At 46.4% G+C, this 17,501-nt stretch overlaps 3 protein-coding genes across 3 annotated transcripts in view; 1 reads left to right on the top strand and 2 right to left on the bottom strand.

Moving 5' to 3' along the window:
• The window catches only part of ACACB (acetyl-CoA carboxylase beta), a 70,245-nt gene extending 68,106 nt beyond the window's left edge, over positions 1–2,139 (bottom strand). Inside the window, exon 1 of the mRNA XM_042852413.2 lies at positions 1,940–2,139. The gene's annotated coding sequence lies outside the window, so the exon portion shown is untranslated. The remainder of the gene's footprint in view (positions 1–1,939) is intronic.
• A 1,083-nt stretch (positions 2,140–3,222) lies between these two features.
• Positions 3,223–10,806, bottom strand: UNG (uracil DNA glycosylase). Its single transcript, XM_008163635.4, has 7 exons — positions 10,517–10,806; positions 9,615–9,827; positions 9,395–9,490; positions 8,821–8,918; positions 7,645–7,733; positions 5,729–5,907; positions 3,223–5,172 (listed from the first exon to the last, which is right to left on the bottom strand). The coding sequence occupies exons 1-7, from the start codon at positions 10,607–10,609 to the stop codon at positions 5,032–5,034; spliced, it is 909 nt and encodes a 302-aa protein (XP_008161857.3). The 5' UTR covers positions 10,610–10,806; the 3' UTR covers positions 3,223–5,031.
• A 658-nt stretch (positions 10,807–11,464) lies between these two features.
• On the top strand, positions 11,465–16,517 carry ALKBH2 (alkB homolog 2, alpha-ketoglutarate dependent dioxygenase). Its single transcript, XM_005298559.5, has 3 exons — positions 11,465–13,780; positions 14,661–14,859; positions 15,690–16,517. Exons 1-3 carry the CDS (start codon positions 13,510–13,512, stop codon positions 15,997–15,999), a joined length of 780 nt encoding a protein of 259 aa, XP_005298616.3. The 5' UTR covers positions 11,465–13,509; the 3' UTR covers positions 16,000–16,517.
• Positions 16,518–17,501: the final 984 nt, after the last annotated feature.

Below are 17,501 nucleotides of genomic sequence, written 5' to 3'. Positions count from 1 at the left end.
GTCACTTGGGGTAACCTGAAACTTTTTTGTCACGTACATTCTGTCAAAACCCAATTCCTTATTCAAGTCCTGTGTACAATACGAAAGTGGGGTGGGCACATCATAGCTCACTCCACACTGCTCAAGAACAAAGCTTTGGGTCAGCAAGTGATGTCCCAGCTCCTTCACAACAATCTCACAGACATGGGGACATGTCACTTGGGGTGACCTGAGACACATTTCAGCACATACAATCAGTCAAAACCCAGCCCCTTATTCAAGCCTTGTGTAAAACATAGAAGAGAGGTGGAGGCGTGCTGCTCAAGAACGAAGCTTCAGGTCAACAAGCGCCATGTCCTAGCTCCTTCAGAAGAGTCTGTCGGTCACAAGGACACATTACTTCAGGTGACCCAAAACTTAGTTTGTCATTTACAGCCAGTCAAAAGCCAGCTCCTTACTGGATTTTTAATCAATAAATAATGAAGTAATTAGAAACTGAATTTTTATCAGATTCAATCTTCTTAATTTGATGAAAACTGCTAAAAATTCAATCTTACACTGATGTATTTGTAAATAATTCAGGCCTTTGAATAAGGAGCTGGTACCATGGATAAGGAGCCAACTTCAGCTTCTTGTGCAATTTTTCACTGCGCTTTTGGGATTCTAAACTCTCCCTCTAGTGGTTAATTTACTATGGTCCCTGACAGCTGTTGCTTTCCTTTGGGACAGAAATATTGTGCTGTCTGGAAAGAAAAGTTTACAACATGCAGTAGGGAGGTCTAATCTTCTTGGGAGCTGAATTTCCATTAAAGTTTCTCTCTTTATCTCAGGATGTGATAAGGAGAAATAAATCCTCACAACTTAATTGCCTTTCTAAACAAGGAAAAGAAACCATAGCTAATCAAAGGCTTTTAACAAGGTACAAAGGATAAAATCTTGCTTTAGATCACAGAGGAGAGAGTGTCTGAAGGTATCATCCTAACCCTCGTTTAACCCACATTATCAAAACAGCATGTGACTGAAGAGAGGCCCAGGATTAGAAGAGCAGGAAAGTGATGCAAACTAGGCCAGAGATACATTTTCAGAGCTGGAGGGGGAATACACGCCACTGCTCCTAGGACTCTCACCACTCAGTTCACCCACCCTTCTACAAAAAAAAAAAAAAATATCAAGCTTGGTATTTCAATGGGACAATTAAACAATAAACCCTCTTCCATAACCCCTAAGCGAGGCGGGACAGATCACAGTGCAAGTAACAAGCAAGAAAACCCTCAAATCATCTTGTTCAAGGACCCGTGGCCAGAGCGGAGGGGTTCCTGCTGCTTTGCTTTCCCCTCCCAAAATCAATGCCTCACCGCGCTCTCAACACCCCCTTTTGCTGCGCTGGACCCTTCGGGGTTAACTGTGGACAGGCTGGTTCACAAGGCCACTGGTTAAAGCGGTGTGTCTGTTAATCCAGCCTTGTCCCAGAAAACCCACGGTGAAGTGAGCTACTAGGCCTCTAGTTTCATACCTACCACCGGTGCGGTGCAGTCCCCCCTGCGCGGGGGTCCCTTGGGGGGGCCTTTACACATAAACCTGAAAAACCAGACACCCCCACAAACCGACCTGGCTCCCCCTGGGGCTCGCCCCCCGTGGGCCATGGGGCCGGTCCCCCTGTCAAAGGAAGGGGTGAGTACAGGGGGGGCTGGAACAATGGGGGGGGCGGGGAGCCCCTGAACCAAGCTGTAAACCCTGCATGTGATGGGAGCCACGTCAGGCCGGGGGGGGGCGGAACCCCCCCCAACCCCTACTCCCAGCACCTCTGGGTGAGCGGCGCTGAGGAGCAGGGAGCTTGGCAGGCCCCTGGCCCCACCCTGCCCGCGGAGCCTGGGGAGGACACGCTGCCCCCAGGACCCCCGGCCCGAGCCGGAGAGAAGGCAGGACCGGGCCGGGCCGGGCCACGGGCTCCAGAACGCACCTCACAAGCGGCGGCTGCCATGGGAACCGAGGCCGGGGTCGGCGCGCGGGAAGGAATCCCCCGCCCCCGCGCGCCCCCGGGCTCGGGGCCCGCCCCCTGACGTCGCGTGAGCCCTGGCGCCGTCCTCATTTGGGCCCTCGGGGCGGGGGGGCGACCCGGCTCCGCTCTGGCCTGGCCGTGGGAGCGGTCTTGTTTGTAAAGGGCCAGGTCAGGTCAAAGCGGCCTGGTGCGGAGTTCCTGTTTGCAAAGGTCCAACCCGGAACTGCTCGGGGCTGGTTTTGTGCGTACGCCCCCGCCCCACACCGGAGAGAGGGGGCAACAGTGGTGCCGCATGGTCCCTGCTGCTCCCCCGTTATGCCAGGACAGGGCCAGGCAGTTCAGACAAAACTGCTGTCAGGGAGGTGTAAACACAAGTCTAGACCCGTGCGTCAACGTCTTTCTGCATTTAGTTTTGAGCCCACGTTACTCCGATATGCTCACAGCTTTCATCCTGGCGTCTCGAAGCGCTCTATAAAAGGAAATACAAACCTGCAGCATTGCAAGGCAAAGTCTGTGTTTGACACAATATCCCATTTGCAGAGTAACTAACTCTCTGCCTCCTTCAAGCCCTCCCTCCACCCAGCATGAAGCTGCTGGAAATTCCATCCAAAATAGAGTATAAAAAACACTGGAAATATTTCCACTGGAATTTTACAAACGCCCATCAAAATTCCCTACACCAGCATTAAGGGCAGGAGCCAAGTCATGTGGTCTAATATTCTCCATTGGGGCAGCACAGAATGTTGCCTATGGACTAATTACTGAAGTATACTATGGCGGCCCAGTTTAGTGGAAGGTGGAAAACTTGCACATGTAAAACGTTCTGCAGAAGGAAACAAGTGATAATTGTCTGTGCAAGGCTGCCACTGTAGGTAATGGGTATATTTCATACAGGTGGGTTTAAAAAAAAATGGTATAGTATGCCCGCTGAGAAAACACTCTCAGAAAGTGATATGCTCTATTTGACTCTTACAATAGAAAGATTTGGATGAGGTTACCCACTAGGTTTTATTTTCATTTGAATTGCAGAATTGAGACGTACCAAAATGTTTTGAGGGAAAAAATAGGTCTGTGAAAACAAAGCAGGATGGAGAATTGGAAGTAAGAGTTCAAGTTCAAAGATTACTATGTTTAATATCAATATTTTTTTGGAAAACAGTCTACAGCACACTTCTAAGAGAAAACATTTATGATAAGAGGAACTTAACATGGGGAGCTAAGTAAATGATTCCAGCACAACAGCATAAAGAAAGTAGAATTTTTATTTAAAAACCAACACCATGGTTAAACAATATATACAGAAAACATATAGAACCTTTTCTTTTGTACTAGTGTTACCTACTGGGACAAAGATTCAGAAATGGCTTCTCCATACATAGATACTAGTGTAAAATGTACTAGTATAGTACAAAATAAGGATGCAATTTCACAGAAGGGATAAACTAAACTTTTTCTCTTATCAGTGAAAGTTAATAGAAAAGTATCAATTAATTCAGAGCTAGAGCTGAAATCCTAGAATTTCATCAAGGTCCCACCTTGCTCCCACTGACATCAGGGGGAGTTCTGTCACCTACTTTGTGGGAGCAGCATGAGATCTTCAATTTCTATTGGAGCCAGCCACCACAGTGGCAAACAGTGAGCAAAATGTTCATGGATAAAAGGATCTGTCACTTCCATACTGCAGTTTGCAACATACTGAAAATAAAAAATAAAAAAAGAAATGGCAATAATCCACTTTGAACTAGATGACCCAACTCCTGTAGATCTTATTCAGGCAAAACGTCTATTGTTTTCAATGGGAGTTTTAACTGAGTAAATATTGCTGGATCAGTATGGCACGAGAAATAGGTTTGCACAATGTAACCAGATGCTAAATGGTGACTATGAACAAGATTGTTGCCCCCTGTGACATGCTAAAGAACAGATTTAACTCTTCAGGGGATGTAACTTTAGAGATGCTAGGCATCTCCAACTTCAGACTAGCTCTGAGTGGAAGTAAAACTGTGGGAGAAAGATACACACTGGATGAGAGGAGGTTCAAAAAAGTGAAATGAAGACAATTATGTTAATTCATAACTATGAAATGCACAGAACCAATTCTATATCTGAGGTGTCCTGATTTTACTGTACATTCAAACATGTTGAAGAGTGACATGAAAGGTTCTAATACCATCCTGAAGGATCACCTTGAAGTTCAGCTGTCATCAGCAGGTACATATGCAGGTGACAAAAGACACATACTAAACAACATGAGAACACTTTTTCTGAAAGTCAGGCTGTTGTGGTAGTTAGAAGGAGCGGTTATGCCCAATGGAACTTTGATAGTATTAAACTCACAATAAAGTACTTTGCATATAAAAAAGAGAAACCATCACAAATATTAGCATAACTTCCCCCAATTGTCTGGGATATTAGCCCTGAAATCCTCAGGGAGTTCAAAGGCATGTTCAGTAAGACCACACACCTAGTCCAGCTGCCTGATAGAAAACCATCTTTAAAGCACAAATACATCGACATCTGGAAAATGAAAATGGGTTAAACAGATCTTTAGCAGAACAAACAGTAACTAGCTTTTTTGCTGTAAGAGTATAAAGGTGCTTCCATTTTACCCAAACACAAAATCTAGGTTTACACATGGGAAAATACGGGGGGGAAATAGCAAATAAGATGTGTTTCACTAACCGTAAAAGGATGCTCACGAACTGAAATTTTTATGAGTTTAGCTCAATATGAGAATTCCCTATATAGTCCCATTAGAGCAAAGAACATACGTGGTTTTTGGTTTGAGAACAGGCTCAACAGATTTCAGCTTAAAAAAATCTGACAACCTAGAAGTTTCATTATTCTTTTTATCAAACTCTGGTTTTCCCCTTAAACATATACAGTATGTAAAAAAGATACTTAAAGGTAGCACTTCTGCAAAGTAGGCCATTTTGTTTTTCAGCCAGACCAAGTCTAAAGAATAATTCTCATGCAGCCCAATTTTTCAGGAATGGGATGATCCTTGATATAAGGGCTACTTCAGAATACACTCCCAAATTCATCTTTGCAGCTCAGAGTGCTCTCCAGTCAATGGGCTTCTTGCCAGACTTCTTCAGCAGTTCATTGGTTTTAGAGAAATGCCGACAACCAAAAAACCCTCTGTGCACAGAGAGAGGCGAGGGGTGGACAGTCTGTAGAATATGGTGACGTTTCTGTAAGAAGTTGGAGATAACAAAAGAATGAGAAACTTGGCAGGTTTTCAGATCCTAGATGGAAGTTGCTCATCTGTGCTATTATCAAATGCAGAAATGAAATTGCAAGTATCTCTTCGTCGTTCGAGTTAAAAACAAGAGCACATAGGTTTGCCATGAAGCCCAGGCTTTCTGCACTCAACAAATGGCTGCATTTCTAATAAACAGCAACAACAAAGAGTTTAAGTTGTTCTGGGAAGTTTCCTGCAGGAGATAAACTACACATCATAATGTTGAGCCTCTTCACACAACAGTATCTTAATTTCTTCCACATTGATTGTTCTTGTTCCTAGAGGATAAGCACTCTTGGAACAAAAAGAGGTGACAGAAGTGGACAGGCACAACTTTCCTTGAGTCCCTTAACTGTCTACTAGCTTTTTTTATAGAATAGTAGGCAGCAGCAACCATTTTTTCCACTTATGACCAAAAGCCCCCTCTGGATGGCATCCTACCAAAAATGTCCCAAGTGAAGCAAGAAGCATTGAGACTTCTAGAAATATGAAAAATTAAACCATACCCTGTCAATAGAGATGCCTTTCTTCTGTGCATAAGCTCCCCACAATATGAAGACAAGTCCATCCAAATTATTGTTTAGCCATGACACCACTGCATCAGTGAATTGTTCCCAGCCTTTTTCCTTGTGGGAATTAGGTTGGTGTGCTCGGACTGTGAGGACAGCATTGAGCAAAAGTACTCCTAATCACAAACAAGACATGTACATATCAATGTGGACAGAGAAAACATGAATTAGTTTGCAAAGTAGTAAGTTCTCTTCCAGTCTTTTGCTGGATCTGTAATGGTAAAAAAATCATTTAAGCTTTTGTTCATGGGAAAACTATCCATGAGAGATACCAGTACAGAGTTTTCAAACAATCCATTTGTCAAAGTAGGGAGAAAATGTCATTAAGAAACCCATCTAAGAAATAGACCCATTTAGGGGATAAATATAGGGGCTAAGTATAATTTCTGTAAATTAATAGGCTTTAATGGAGTTTTCCTTTAAAGTTACAGCATGTCCGCATAAACAGATTTACCACTATAATGCTGAGTCAGTATCATTAACACGAGAATCATAAGACTAGAAGGGTCCTCAAGAGGTTATCTAGTCCAGTCCTCTGCACTTATGGCAGGATTAAGTATTATCTAGACCAGGGGTCGGCTACGTTTGGCACGCGGTTCACCAGGGTAAGCACCTTAGCGGACCGGACCAGTTTATTTACCTGCTGACGCGGCAGGTTCGGCCGATCGCAGCCCCCCTGGCCGTGGTTCACCGTCCTGGGCCAATGGGGGCAGCGGGAAGCCGCGGCCAGCACATCCCTCGCCTGCGCTGCTTCCTGCCGCACCCAATGGCCCGGGACGGCGAACCGCGGCCAGTGGGGGCCGCGATCAGCCGAACCTGCCGCGTCAGCAGGTAAATAAACTGGCCCGGCCCGCTAGGGTGCTTACCCTGGCGAGCCGCATGCCAAACGTTGCCCACCCCGATCTAGACCATCCCTGACAGATGTTTGTCCAACCTGCTCTTAAAAATCTCCAATGACGGAGATTCCACAACCTCCCTAGGCAACTCCACGGAAGTTAGAGATGAACTCTGAGACCTTCATGAGATTTTCAGTAATGACATCGCATAATCATTCATTACAATTAAGCTGTATGCTTGTTGGGGAGTGGTCATCAGTTTTACACAGCTATCACAAAGGTTTTCCGACCTGCAGCCAAGCATAATATTTTCTCAGACATTTTACCATTATTTAAAAAGAAAAAGAAAATAAATAAATAAAAAGGATGCTATTTCACTCACCCATCAAAAAGCTATTCCCCCAGGCGAGTGGATTTTTGCAAGAATCATTAGAGAGAATACACCTCAAGAAAAATTGTGAACTCTTCTTTGTTAAAAAGGCCAGCACATTGCACACGTGCTTTGTCGGGAGAACATGAAGACAATTGTGTATGTATAAGGTCAAGGCTGACGTGGTTAAGCTGTGCATAAGCACAGGCTCACTTTTTACATGCTTCGACTCAGTATTATTTAACCACTTTATGAACATTAAAAGGCTGGGGGGGTTTAAATGGTTCCTTTTAATAAATCTCAGCCACGTAGTTTGGAAAGTACCAATAGCTAGATTAACATTGCTACTACAACCCACTCACTGAGGAGGAAAATCCCCACTTAGGCCATGTCTACACTGAAAAGCTTACAGTGGCACAGCTGTACTGATAGAAGAGAGCTCTCCCTTCGAAATAATAAAACCAGCTCAATGAGCAACAGTAGCTATGTCAGCAGGAGAGCATCTCCCACAGACATAACGCTGTGCACACGAGCGCTTATGCTGGCAATACTTATGCCACTCAGAGCGACAAAAGTTTTGCCAACATAAGAGCTAGTACAGACACGGTCTAAATGAAGAACCCAGGAAGGATGAACAGATTGATTACCTTGCTTGGCCCACCCAGTTAGATCTCCATGACCGGGATGGGTGAAATCTTCTATGTCTGCAGACAGCTCTTTGTAAATATTTTCTAAACTGCAAACAAAAATAATGGAAGAGATTTTTAGAATATTTCTGTGCAATTATCAAAGAGACAAGTTAATGATTTTGTATATTACAATTGGAACTTTTACCAAGAACTAAAAATCTAATCTCGCATTCTAGATGTGTCATCCAACTCCCATTTAGGAAAATTATAGTCATCTGATTTATCTGATGTATATGACAGGTCCTTTTCTTTACCTATCTTTTTAATTAATACCACGTCCCTGATACTGCTGCCTTTTATGCAAATGCTTACTGAAGGCAATGGGACCACACATCTCCTTGAAGTTAAGCATCTGCTTAAGGATTTGCAGGATGGATGCCTGAGTGAATAGAGCCACAGAATGGTGTCTGTATGCAATACAGGAAGACAAGCAAGTTTAATCCAATCCAATTTAGAAAATAAAGACCTCTGTGAAACCAAGACAAGAATGGCTCTTCTGTGCCATCAGGCTGCAGGTCATCCCTGTGTAAGGCCCTGATACTACAATTCGATCTGCATGGAAACCCAATTTTGTAGGTTTGGACCCTAAATACTTGGGAATACATCACCACCTTGGAGGAGCCAGAAGTCTGTGTAGAATTCACCAATTTATTTTTGTAGTAATTCTTTCCCAGAAGGCTCTGGGTGTGCTGGCGTGCGCCTGTAATCCCAGCTACTTGGGCGGCTGAGGCTGGTGGATCGCTCAGCAGTCCTGGGTTGCGGTGCGCTATGCCAATTGAGTGTCTGGTGCCACTGACAGCCTGGTCAGTGGGTGGCTGAAGGACTGGCTAGAACACGAATGACGTGTTGTGATCAGCGCGCTCTCTGTGAGGACTAATAGACCCACTGATCAAGGTGATCTTTTCCAGAAAGTATACACCTTAAAATTCAATACGAGTCATTCTTCTGACATCTTTCTGCTCCCCAACAAGTAGAAATACTCTGTCATATGTTATAAAATTAATTTTTCAGCAAATCACAAAACAATTACCTCAAAGGCAGTCAGAAAGGCAAACCCACAAACAGCTGTATGCCTATATATAACCTACCCAGTAAATAGTGGCAGACTTTTAAACAGATAAAGCATAACCCTACCTAGGTGGAGGTGGAACAGGTCTCTGGACACTAAAGCAAAGTCCATGAGCTTGACTGGGTCCATGATAAGGATCTTGTCCCAAGATGACAACCTTTACCTGAACACAGACACTAATTAGTGCGGATAACACAACAATATTTCTTAATATCTCAAAATATCTAGAATTGTATGTATTGCTACAAAGTAAAAATTTGTAGATCACAGCCAAGTTGCATCTGAAAGAAGGCAGTGCCGAAATGGGGAGGGCGAGGGGAAAAAAGGCCAAGAAGACAGCTAACGTTTTTAAGAGCATTATGTTGCAGTCATGGATGGAAACAACCAATGCAGAAATCCCTATTTCAGTATCTGGATGAGAAAACAGGGGCAAAGTACACAAACACTACAGGAGACAAAGCAGGGTTCACATTCTAAAGCACTGGGTTTCCAGGCAGAAAACCCATGAGAGTCAACACATGCATGGCATTCTGGAGCCTGATTGCAAATACAGCTTTCATCTTTTTATCAAAAACATCCGAAAGCAGCAAATCCCGACTCTCGCCCCGGCACTGCAGGGGTCGCCCCAGGGGCACTTACATCTCTGATGTCGCACATCTGCGTCCAGGTGAAGACTTGCTGCGGGGGTGGGTAGATGGTGTGACGTTTTCGCTCGTCTGCTACAAATGCCATTAGCTAGAGGAAGCAGGGGGTGCGCGGTCAGTACAGGCGAGGGAGAGGGGCAGGCACGGAGCAGCTACAGACGAGCTGCTGCTGCGGGACGCTCCTCCCCCGGGCAAAGCCTCCTGCGCTCACTCACCTGGGAGAAGTAGGGCTTAGTGAACTCCCCCGCCAGCTGCCGCCTCCAGCCCTCTCCGAACCCCGCGGGGACGCTTCGCGACGCGAGTCTCTGCAGAGCCGCCTCCTTGTTCTTGCGGATCCGCTCCTGCTGCTCGGGGCTCAGCGGAGGGGAGCGGGGCGAGGCCTTCCCCGAATCATCTTCCACCAGCTTCAGCTTTTTGGGGAAGTTGGCCTGGAGGTCGCGACACAAGAGACGGCTACTGGGAGGGGGCAGCACGCAGCGGCCCGGCCCCGCGCGGAGAAACAAGGGGCAGGCGAGCCCCATGGTGGAGCGGGGCGAGCCGGGCAGGACTGCTCCCCCCCGGGGTACCGCAGGCGAGCGGCTGTGGCCGGAGCGCTTGGGGCTCCCGCCCCCCAGCCTGGGAGGGGCTAAGTGACAACTGCTCCCTGCGCCGCGCAAACACGTGGCTACTTCGCGGGAAAACCGCGCGTGTTTCCCCCAGGGGAGCGCCCTTCCTATTGGATGTTCAGCCACGGAAAGCGCGCGTGGCACTCGCCCTCGTTCCTCATTGGCCAAGGGCAAGGCCACCGCTCCCCTTATTGGCCCCTCGCTATGAAGAGCCGCCGACTGAGCTCGCCGCGGTATCGACCCCGCCCAGTCCCACCCCTCCGATTGGACGCTGAGAATGGAAACCCGCTCCCTACTGGCCAGTGACTACCGAAGTCCCGCCAAGTTGTCTGGCCCCACCCCTCTCCCAGCTCTGCCCTCCCATTGGACCGTGGGTCAAGGAGCGCGCTCCTATTGGTCAATCCCCCAAAGCGGCGCCGCATTCATCGGCGGGTCTTTTAAATAAGCTCTGCTAAGCGCTGGCCGCCGAGCATGGCCGCATTGCCCCCGGGTCCCGCCCGGCCCCTCCGTACCTCAGCATCCCCGCCCTGCTCCGGGGAGCGCTCCCGCTTCCTCGGCGGCGGCGCCGCGCGGAAGAACGAGTGCAGCGTCTTCTGGCCGATCATGCCGGCGGCGGGTGGGCTCCGCGGGTCCGGCCGGCTGGGGAGGGGCGGACCCGTCCACACACGGGGTCCGGCTAGCCGGGGACAGGCGGCCCCTTCCCCACACGGGAGCCGGCGGAGGTAGTGGCCGGCGGCCGCCTGGGTGAAGGACTGACCGAAATTGGCGCCAAGTGAGTGCGCATGCGTAAGAAGGGGAGGGGGACCTTGGCGGTAGCACGTGCTTGAGAGGGTCCCTAGGGGCAGTCAGCGCGTGCGCAATGGGGCAGTCTCCTCCCCGCCCCTCAGCGCTCACGCACGTGGGTAACAGACCGTGGTTTTCATTCTCAGGTCCCCTGTGGATCTACCACCCCCCACCCCGCTCAGTGACCCACCCACCTTTGGGTCTGGCCTTCCCCCCCCCACGGGTTCCCTGCTCCGCCACTTTGTGTGTCCCCCCACCTCCCCTGTGGCACCCCCATGCACCCTGTCTCCCCCCTTCTGATGGGTTCACCCCAGTTTCATTCTAATCCCATTTCCAGCAGGGGGTGGATGATGTGTGGCCTGCAGGCAGATGGGGTGGAAGCAGCACTGAGGGGGGTGATTACAGGGCCTCTGGGGGAGGTGGGCTGCAACCCAGCCCCATGAGACCCTGACAGCCCTTTGGGTGCTGCCGTAATAGAAACGGTTGGTAACTAATAAGTCTTTCCTTGGATGTGCTGGGCCTGAATAGCGCAAGGGGATGACGCCAGGAAGGGACATGAGCCTCAACTCCAAACGGACTGCCCTGATCTTGTTTACAAACTCAAAAATTGGCACTTTAAGGCTGTCCATCACATCTCTCTGTAGCTTCGGTGCATTGCAACACAGGTGGGTTTTGACGGATCAGAACAAGGGCTATTTGGCAAGCAAAATAAAATAACTTAACTCTTGCATAACAGGTTCCTCAGAGCTCTTTACAAATGCTAAGTAACTCGTTCTATCAACCCTGTCTGAGGATGCTGAAAACATCAACAGGGAAGACAGAAAACAAGTGAAGAAGTAAATGGAAATGACACGAGGAAGCAGGTTTATAGTGGAAGTAGCAGTGATGAGGCTAAGTTGAGATGCTCCCTAAAGAATTACAAAACTCTGTGTTTCTTTAACACCCATGAAGTGCTATTATCCCTAACTTACATGGAGAGGTTAAAGTGGCAGAAGCAGGTGTGTGACCCCAAAGTCGTGCCACCCACTCTAGTGCTTTAATCACAAAGCCACTCATGGGGGGGGGAATAAGAGCACTTGGATGGTAATAAATTGTAGAGCATGTGGGTGCCAGGTGCTTGCAGCTGGAAAAGGAACTTGAAATACTTATTTAGGTGCGACTGCCTGGACAAACTGACTTGTGTGCATTACAATTAAAGTTACTCGTTGTTGTTTATATGACTGCACCTAGTTAGTATCCTAAACACATTAGGACCTCATTGTGCTAATCATTATACAGACCCTGCCAGCTCTGAGTTTACACTCTAAATAGAGGAAAGTGACTTACCCAAGATCACCCAGCAAGTCAGTGGCAGAGCTAAGAATAGGCCCTACATCTTCTGAGTCCCAGTCTATCTCCTTATGCAGTAACCATGCTGCCTCTTAAGTTGTGCCCAAGACACTAGGGGCCCAGAACACCATGGCCCTGTCAGTACAGGTGTGAATAGCACTTGCACCTTTTTCACTCTATGCATGCCCCTCTTACCCTCCTCTACCCTGTCCCCCTTCCCTTTGCATTTTGCCAATTCCCTCCTAAATACATCTACACCAAAAATAAATAAATATAATTTTTTTTTAAATGTGGTACTAACATGGCATTTGCTATCATTCCATCATTCACTCTGCTGTTGTGTTCTACCCCTTCCCCACCCTGGATCTATCTGGTCTGTTTAGATTGTAAGGTTTCTGGCACAGGGACTGTCTACTATTCTGTGTTTGTACAGCACCTGCCTATGGGGCCCCATTCTTGATTGGCCCTCGGGCACAACGTTAATAAAAATGATTAATAATATAACTGATGTGAGATAAATCCCTCATTCGTTCATTTTGTTGGCAAAGGAGTGAACATACACCTGTGACATGGATCCTGGAATGTGTGCATGAAATCCAGCCTTAAATTTGCTAGGCCAGAACATTAGGAGCTAAATGCTGTAATGAGTGTTTACTAAGCTATGCACATTAGGATAAAAGTGCCCGAATTGAGTGCCTGATTGCTTGCCTTATATGAAGCCCTCAAAGCCATACAAAATAAATAACATTGTTTGGCACAGTCACCTGTTAAACAGGACTTATGATTGATGCATATAAATGTGGTGGATTCAGTTATCATTAGGCTGAGAGTGGTTTCTAGTCATTTATAAATGCTTCTAAGAAGATCCAGTAGGTGGTGCCAGGGGACCTTGCTACAAGCCTTACAGAGCAAAACAATCTGCTTGGGTGGGAGGGCTGAGCAAGGGTGGAACATTTGGCTCTGTGTCTCAGACAGGAAGTGGTGGGAGGGAAGTAGCTATTGCTGCTGGAAATGAGGCCTGCAGGAGCTGTTTCTGTGGCCTGGATGCCTTTAGTGAGCTGATAGCCAGGCCAGTTTCAGTGGAGTCCTAAGTAACGATCTGTCTGGCGCTAGGAGCATTGCCCAGACTCTGAGGATGACCCTGGAATGACTGAGTGCGTTGGAGCCGGTTCTCCATTCCACAGAGGTGCAGCGATCCCCCATCTGTTAGGAGTCATATTAAGGTAGTTTTAAGTCTCTGTTGCTTGGGAGCAAGGATTTTACAGGTGTTCAACGAAGCATTTAAAATTTCCCAGGCCCCTGTAGTTCCACGCAGCCCAGAATCTAACAAGAGTGAAATCCCATCAGGCCTTTTAGTTGCAGGCTGATGACTGTTTCTTAGGGGCAGCTAGGAATGGATAAGTTCTTGGTCAAAAGGCCTTCCCCAGGCAAGAACAAACAAGAACCCTTAGAGATGACGGGAGGAGGGCTGGACTGCATGAGAGATGGGGGAGAGAAGAAAAGGCCCCGGTCAGAAATGCCAGGTGCAGATGAGTCCTTGGTGCATTCTCCATGGAAGCAAATCCGGGCTGAGGGTCTGAACTGCGATTACAAGATCCTGTTCGGCAAAACTGAGGCTGACAAGATTTTCCAGGAGCTGGAAAAGGAAGTGGAATATTTTGAAGGTAAACAGACGAACAGACCTAATGTCTCTCCATCTCTAATTGGCATGACACATTCTGCCTTATGACTTCAGTGCAGGATTGGATAGGTGGGAGGAAGTTTTTACGCAGAAGGCCCAATCCTACATACAGTCTGTACACTCAGACTCTTACTTCTAAGTGGATACCCATTGGCTTTAATGGGATTAAAGGTCCCAACGGGTAGATGTGTTTGCATGATCAGGCCCATAGTGGGTAAGTGGCAAACGTAGGCTTAGATCCTTCAAATATGCATATGCGTAACATTAAGCACATGAATTCAGTGGGCTCACTTACATTCTTAAAAAGAACAGGAGTACTTGTGGCACCTTAGAGACTAACAAATTTATTAGAGCATATGCATATGCTACCCTGCTACCCTGCAACCTCACATTCTTAAGTTTATGCATGATCAAGGCCACAGCATGAAACATGCAAAACACATGAAAGGTGAAAGGATTCAAGTTTTAGTTCTGTTATTTTACAGTTATCCCCGCCCATTCAATAACAGGGAGTGATGTGGGAGAAGCCCAGAGCACGGTGCTATTTCCATCCCTCATGAGGAGTCTCATACATGTAGATCTCTAGTGTTAGTCAGCTTCCTGTCATTGTTTTTGGACAGCAACACTTTTAAAATGGACAGGTTTTTAAGCTAAGATGTGCAGCACCATTTAGTGGCATTGTCATTCTAAGTCACACTCAGAGCGGCTGCACAGCAGGGAATATGTTATACTCTGCTCTGCAGTAGGAATGATTGATAATTGCACTTGACCTAACTCTAAACTTTAAAAAAACCCCACTGCTACTTAGCTGTCTAAAAGGAGGATAAATCGGTCTTGACTTTCCCAAACTCTTATTCAAACAGGTGATCTTACCAAAGTGCAAGTGTTTGGCAAATGGCACAACATCCCAAGGAAGCAGGTGACATATGGAGATCCTGAGTTAACATACACTTACTCAGGTGTTACCTTTTCTCCTAAGCTATGGATTCCAGTTCTCAACCGTATCAGAGAGCGCATCACCCTGGCCACTGGACACACTTTTAATTTTGTTCTTATTAACAGGTAACATTTGATTTCTGATGGCAGTAAGCATCTCTGTTCAAACAACAGTTTGATTGTAGGACATTTTACTAGTCAGGTATCATTAAGCAGTTATTTGCCACTTCATTTTACTCTTGAAAAGGGATTTGTGGATACGCAACTTCCAATGTGGAGTTAACTAGCTAATAGAGTACTGGAAAGCATTCAAAAAGCTAAGCTCTTTCTTTAGTGCCTCTCGTAGTTTTGGCTGAGGGGTGAAAACATTATCTAAATGGAGATAGTTCTGTTACTGCTGAATGATTAAACACCAGGGACCCAATCCTATGATCCTTGCACACCTGTTGAGACAAGGAATAGGCTCAGCTGAGTGGCATCCCAGTGATTGCAAACCAAGCACAGAATTGGTGTTTGAACTGGGTCATTTTTGAGGAGGAGAGAGAGAGACGTTAGGGACGAACCTCTCCCCAAGATGTGCGTTAGTCTGGAACACACTACGTGGCACATTTTCAGTGTGTTCTGCAGAAGTATAACGAAGTCACAGGAAACTCTCCTCCATTCGAGCCCTGCACAAAATGCAGATTTGTCTATGAGGCTAAGGCGGTGAAATTTCAAGCGAGCCCCTCCGTCTTTCTCATCCAGATAACCAACTCGCAAGTGTGTGTGTCAGTTTGTGTGGTAGAAAATCATCCACGAGGGTGAGAAAGCTAGACTCATTTGTGACTAAATTAAGATTTGATTTCCAGTAATAGTCTCTGTATGTGTATAAAAAATAAATATGCTGCAGTAAAGCAGTGTCTTGGCATATGCTTGTACAGTGGATGGAAGAGCTAATTTAATCCTCCCCCTCACAGATATAAAGATGGCTGTGATCACATAGGTGAACATCGAGATGATGAGAGAGAATTGGTTCCACGGAGTCCCATCGCGTCAGTGTCCTTTGGAGCCTGCAGGGACTTTTTCTTCAGGCACGGTGCTTCCCGCGGGAAAAATGCCTCATGCCACATTGAGCCAGTCAAGCTGCAGCTGGCCCATGGCAGTTTACTAATGATGAACTACCCCACCAATGTGTACTGGTATCACAGCCTGCCCACCCGCAAGAAGGTGCTAGCCCCAAGAATCAACCTGACATTTCGGAAAGTGATGGCTTTACCAAAAAAATGAAGTTATTTAACAACCTAAGGTCTAGCTTGAACAGCTCCTTTTACCTCTGAAAATGAGAACTTTCTTTCCATGTCATAAGTCAATTTCTCTTTCAAACACTGCCTTTTCCTTTGCATATACAGCAAGAGATAGGAACCTTGCTGTGGTGCAAGCTTTGTCACATGAGTGTATTTAAATTAGGAAAGCAAACGGGGAATAACATGCAGTTGTTTAGATACAAATACGGCAACCATTTGATCTTGGATGTCAAGATTATTTTCCTACAGCCAAGCGCTATTGTAGCCTGATGGTATATTTTTCTACTGCTATTCTCCTTGGTTCAGAAGAGAGGTTTATTTTTAAGTCTGTGGTAGTCCTATCAGTGAGTATGCCTTGTTTTTTGTTTTTAAGTCTCTACTAAATACTAACGTACCATAGAATCTAATAATTCAGTAAGTCTGAAATGTATGGGAGCGCATGACTGCTCTACAAATGAGTCATGTATATTTTTTAAATAAAACAAGATTCTTCTACGAGAAGGGTATGCTAATTGTTTAAATGACAAACTTCCCCTTCATCATTTACAATGTGATTGTAACTGGTGCAGGTTTGGAAACAGCACTACCCAGTTCTGGAGCTTCTGAAGATATATACCAACAAAGCAATAAGAACTGTTACTTATCTTACAGTAACTATGACTCTTGGAGATGTATTGCCCAGATGGATTCCACTGTTGTTGCGTATGTGCCCGAGATTGAATTCTTTTGGCCAGCAGTGTCCACTTGGATTGCACCTACTCCATAGATAACCTCACCCACCCACCACTTGAGGGCATAAGGGGCTAAGCAGGCCTTCCTCAGTTCCTTCACCGGTACAGAATCCAGGCAGTATAGGACTAATCATCATGAAGCCCTGCACATCAGTGGCAGTAGTCATTGAATATGCTGCCATATTAGATAGGTCTAGAGCTGCATGAAGAGATGTTTGGCCCATTAGCTACCTCTCAGACAGTAGGGGACTGTGGCTGTGGAAGCTTCTCTATGAATTGAGGCACTTTGAGAGCAGTGCCTGATACCTGGAAATGTGCAGCTGGAGACTAGCTGAGGAGTTAGACCTTCCTGCTGAATAAGTCAAGCTTTGTAGGAGTCTTTTTCCTACATTGTGTCTTTGGCTGCCCCTGTTGCTTAGATCTTTCATCTATCGCCGCCACCATCATTAGTGATCGGGGGGGGCGTGTATATTGTAAACATATTCTAATCTAAGGGGGTACCTGATAGCACTTGTCAGCTCTTTTGGAAGTGGATGCCACTGATGCTAGGATTTGTCACAACTCCTTAGCTGGTTCTAACAAGTAATGTACATGACAAACCTACCAGGCAGGGAGGAGTGCAGGAGGCCTAGTAATGTGTGACTTTTCTTGTATCACCTCCACTAGAATCTCTGAAGTATCTACCATGCATCTTGGAAGGCCTTGAATTATCTGGCTGGCTAGGAGGAGGAGGAGGAGTGACTGCCTCATCTGG

The sequence above is a fragment of the Chrysemys picta genome, chromosome 15, assembly GCF_011386835.1.
Source record: "Chrysemys picta bellii isolate R12L10 chromosome 15, ASM1138683v2, whole genome shotgun sequence".
Lineage (NCBI taxonomy): Eukaryota > Metazoa > Chordata > Testudines > Emydidae > Chrysemys > Chrysemys picta.
This window is presented reverse-complemented; position numbering and strand designations above follow the sequence as displayed.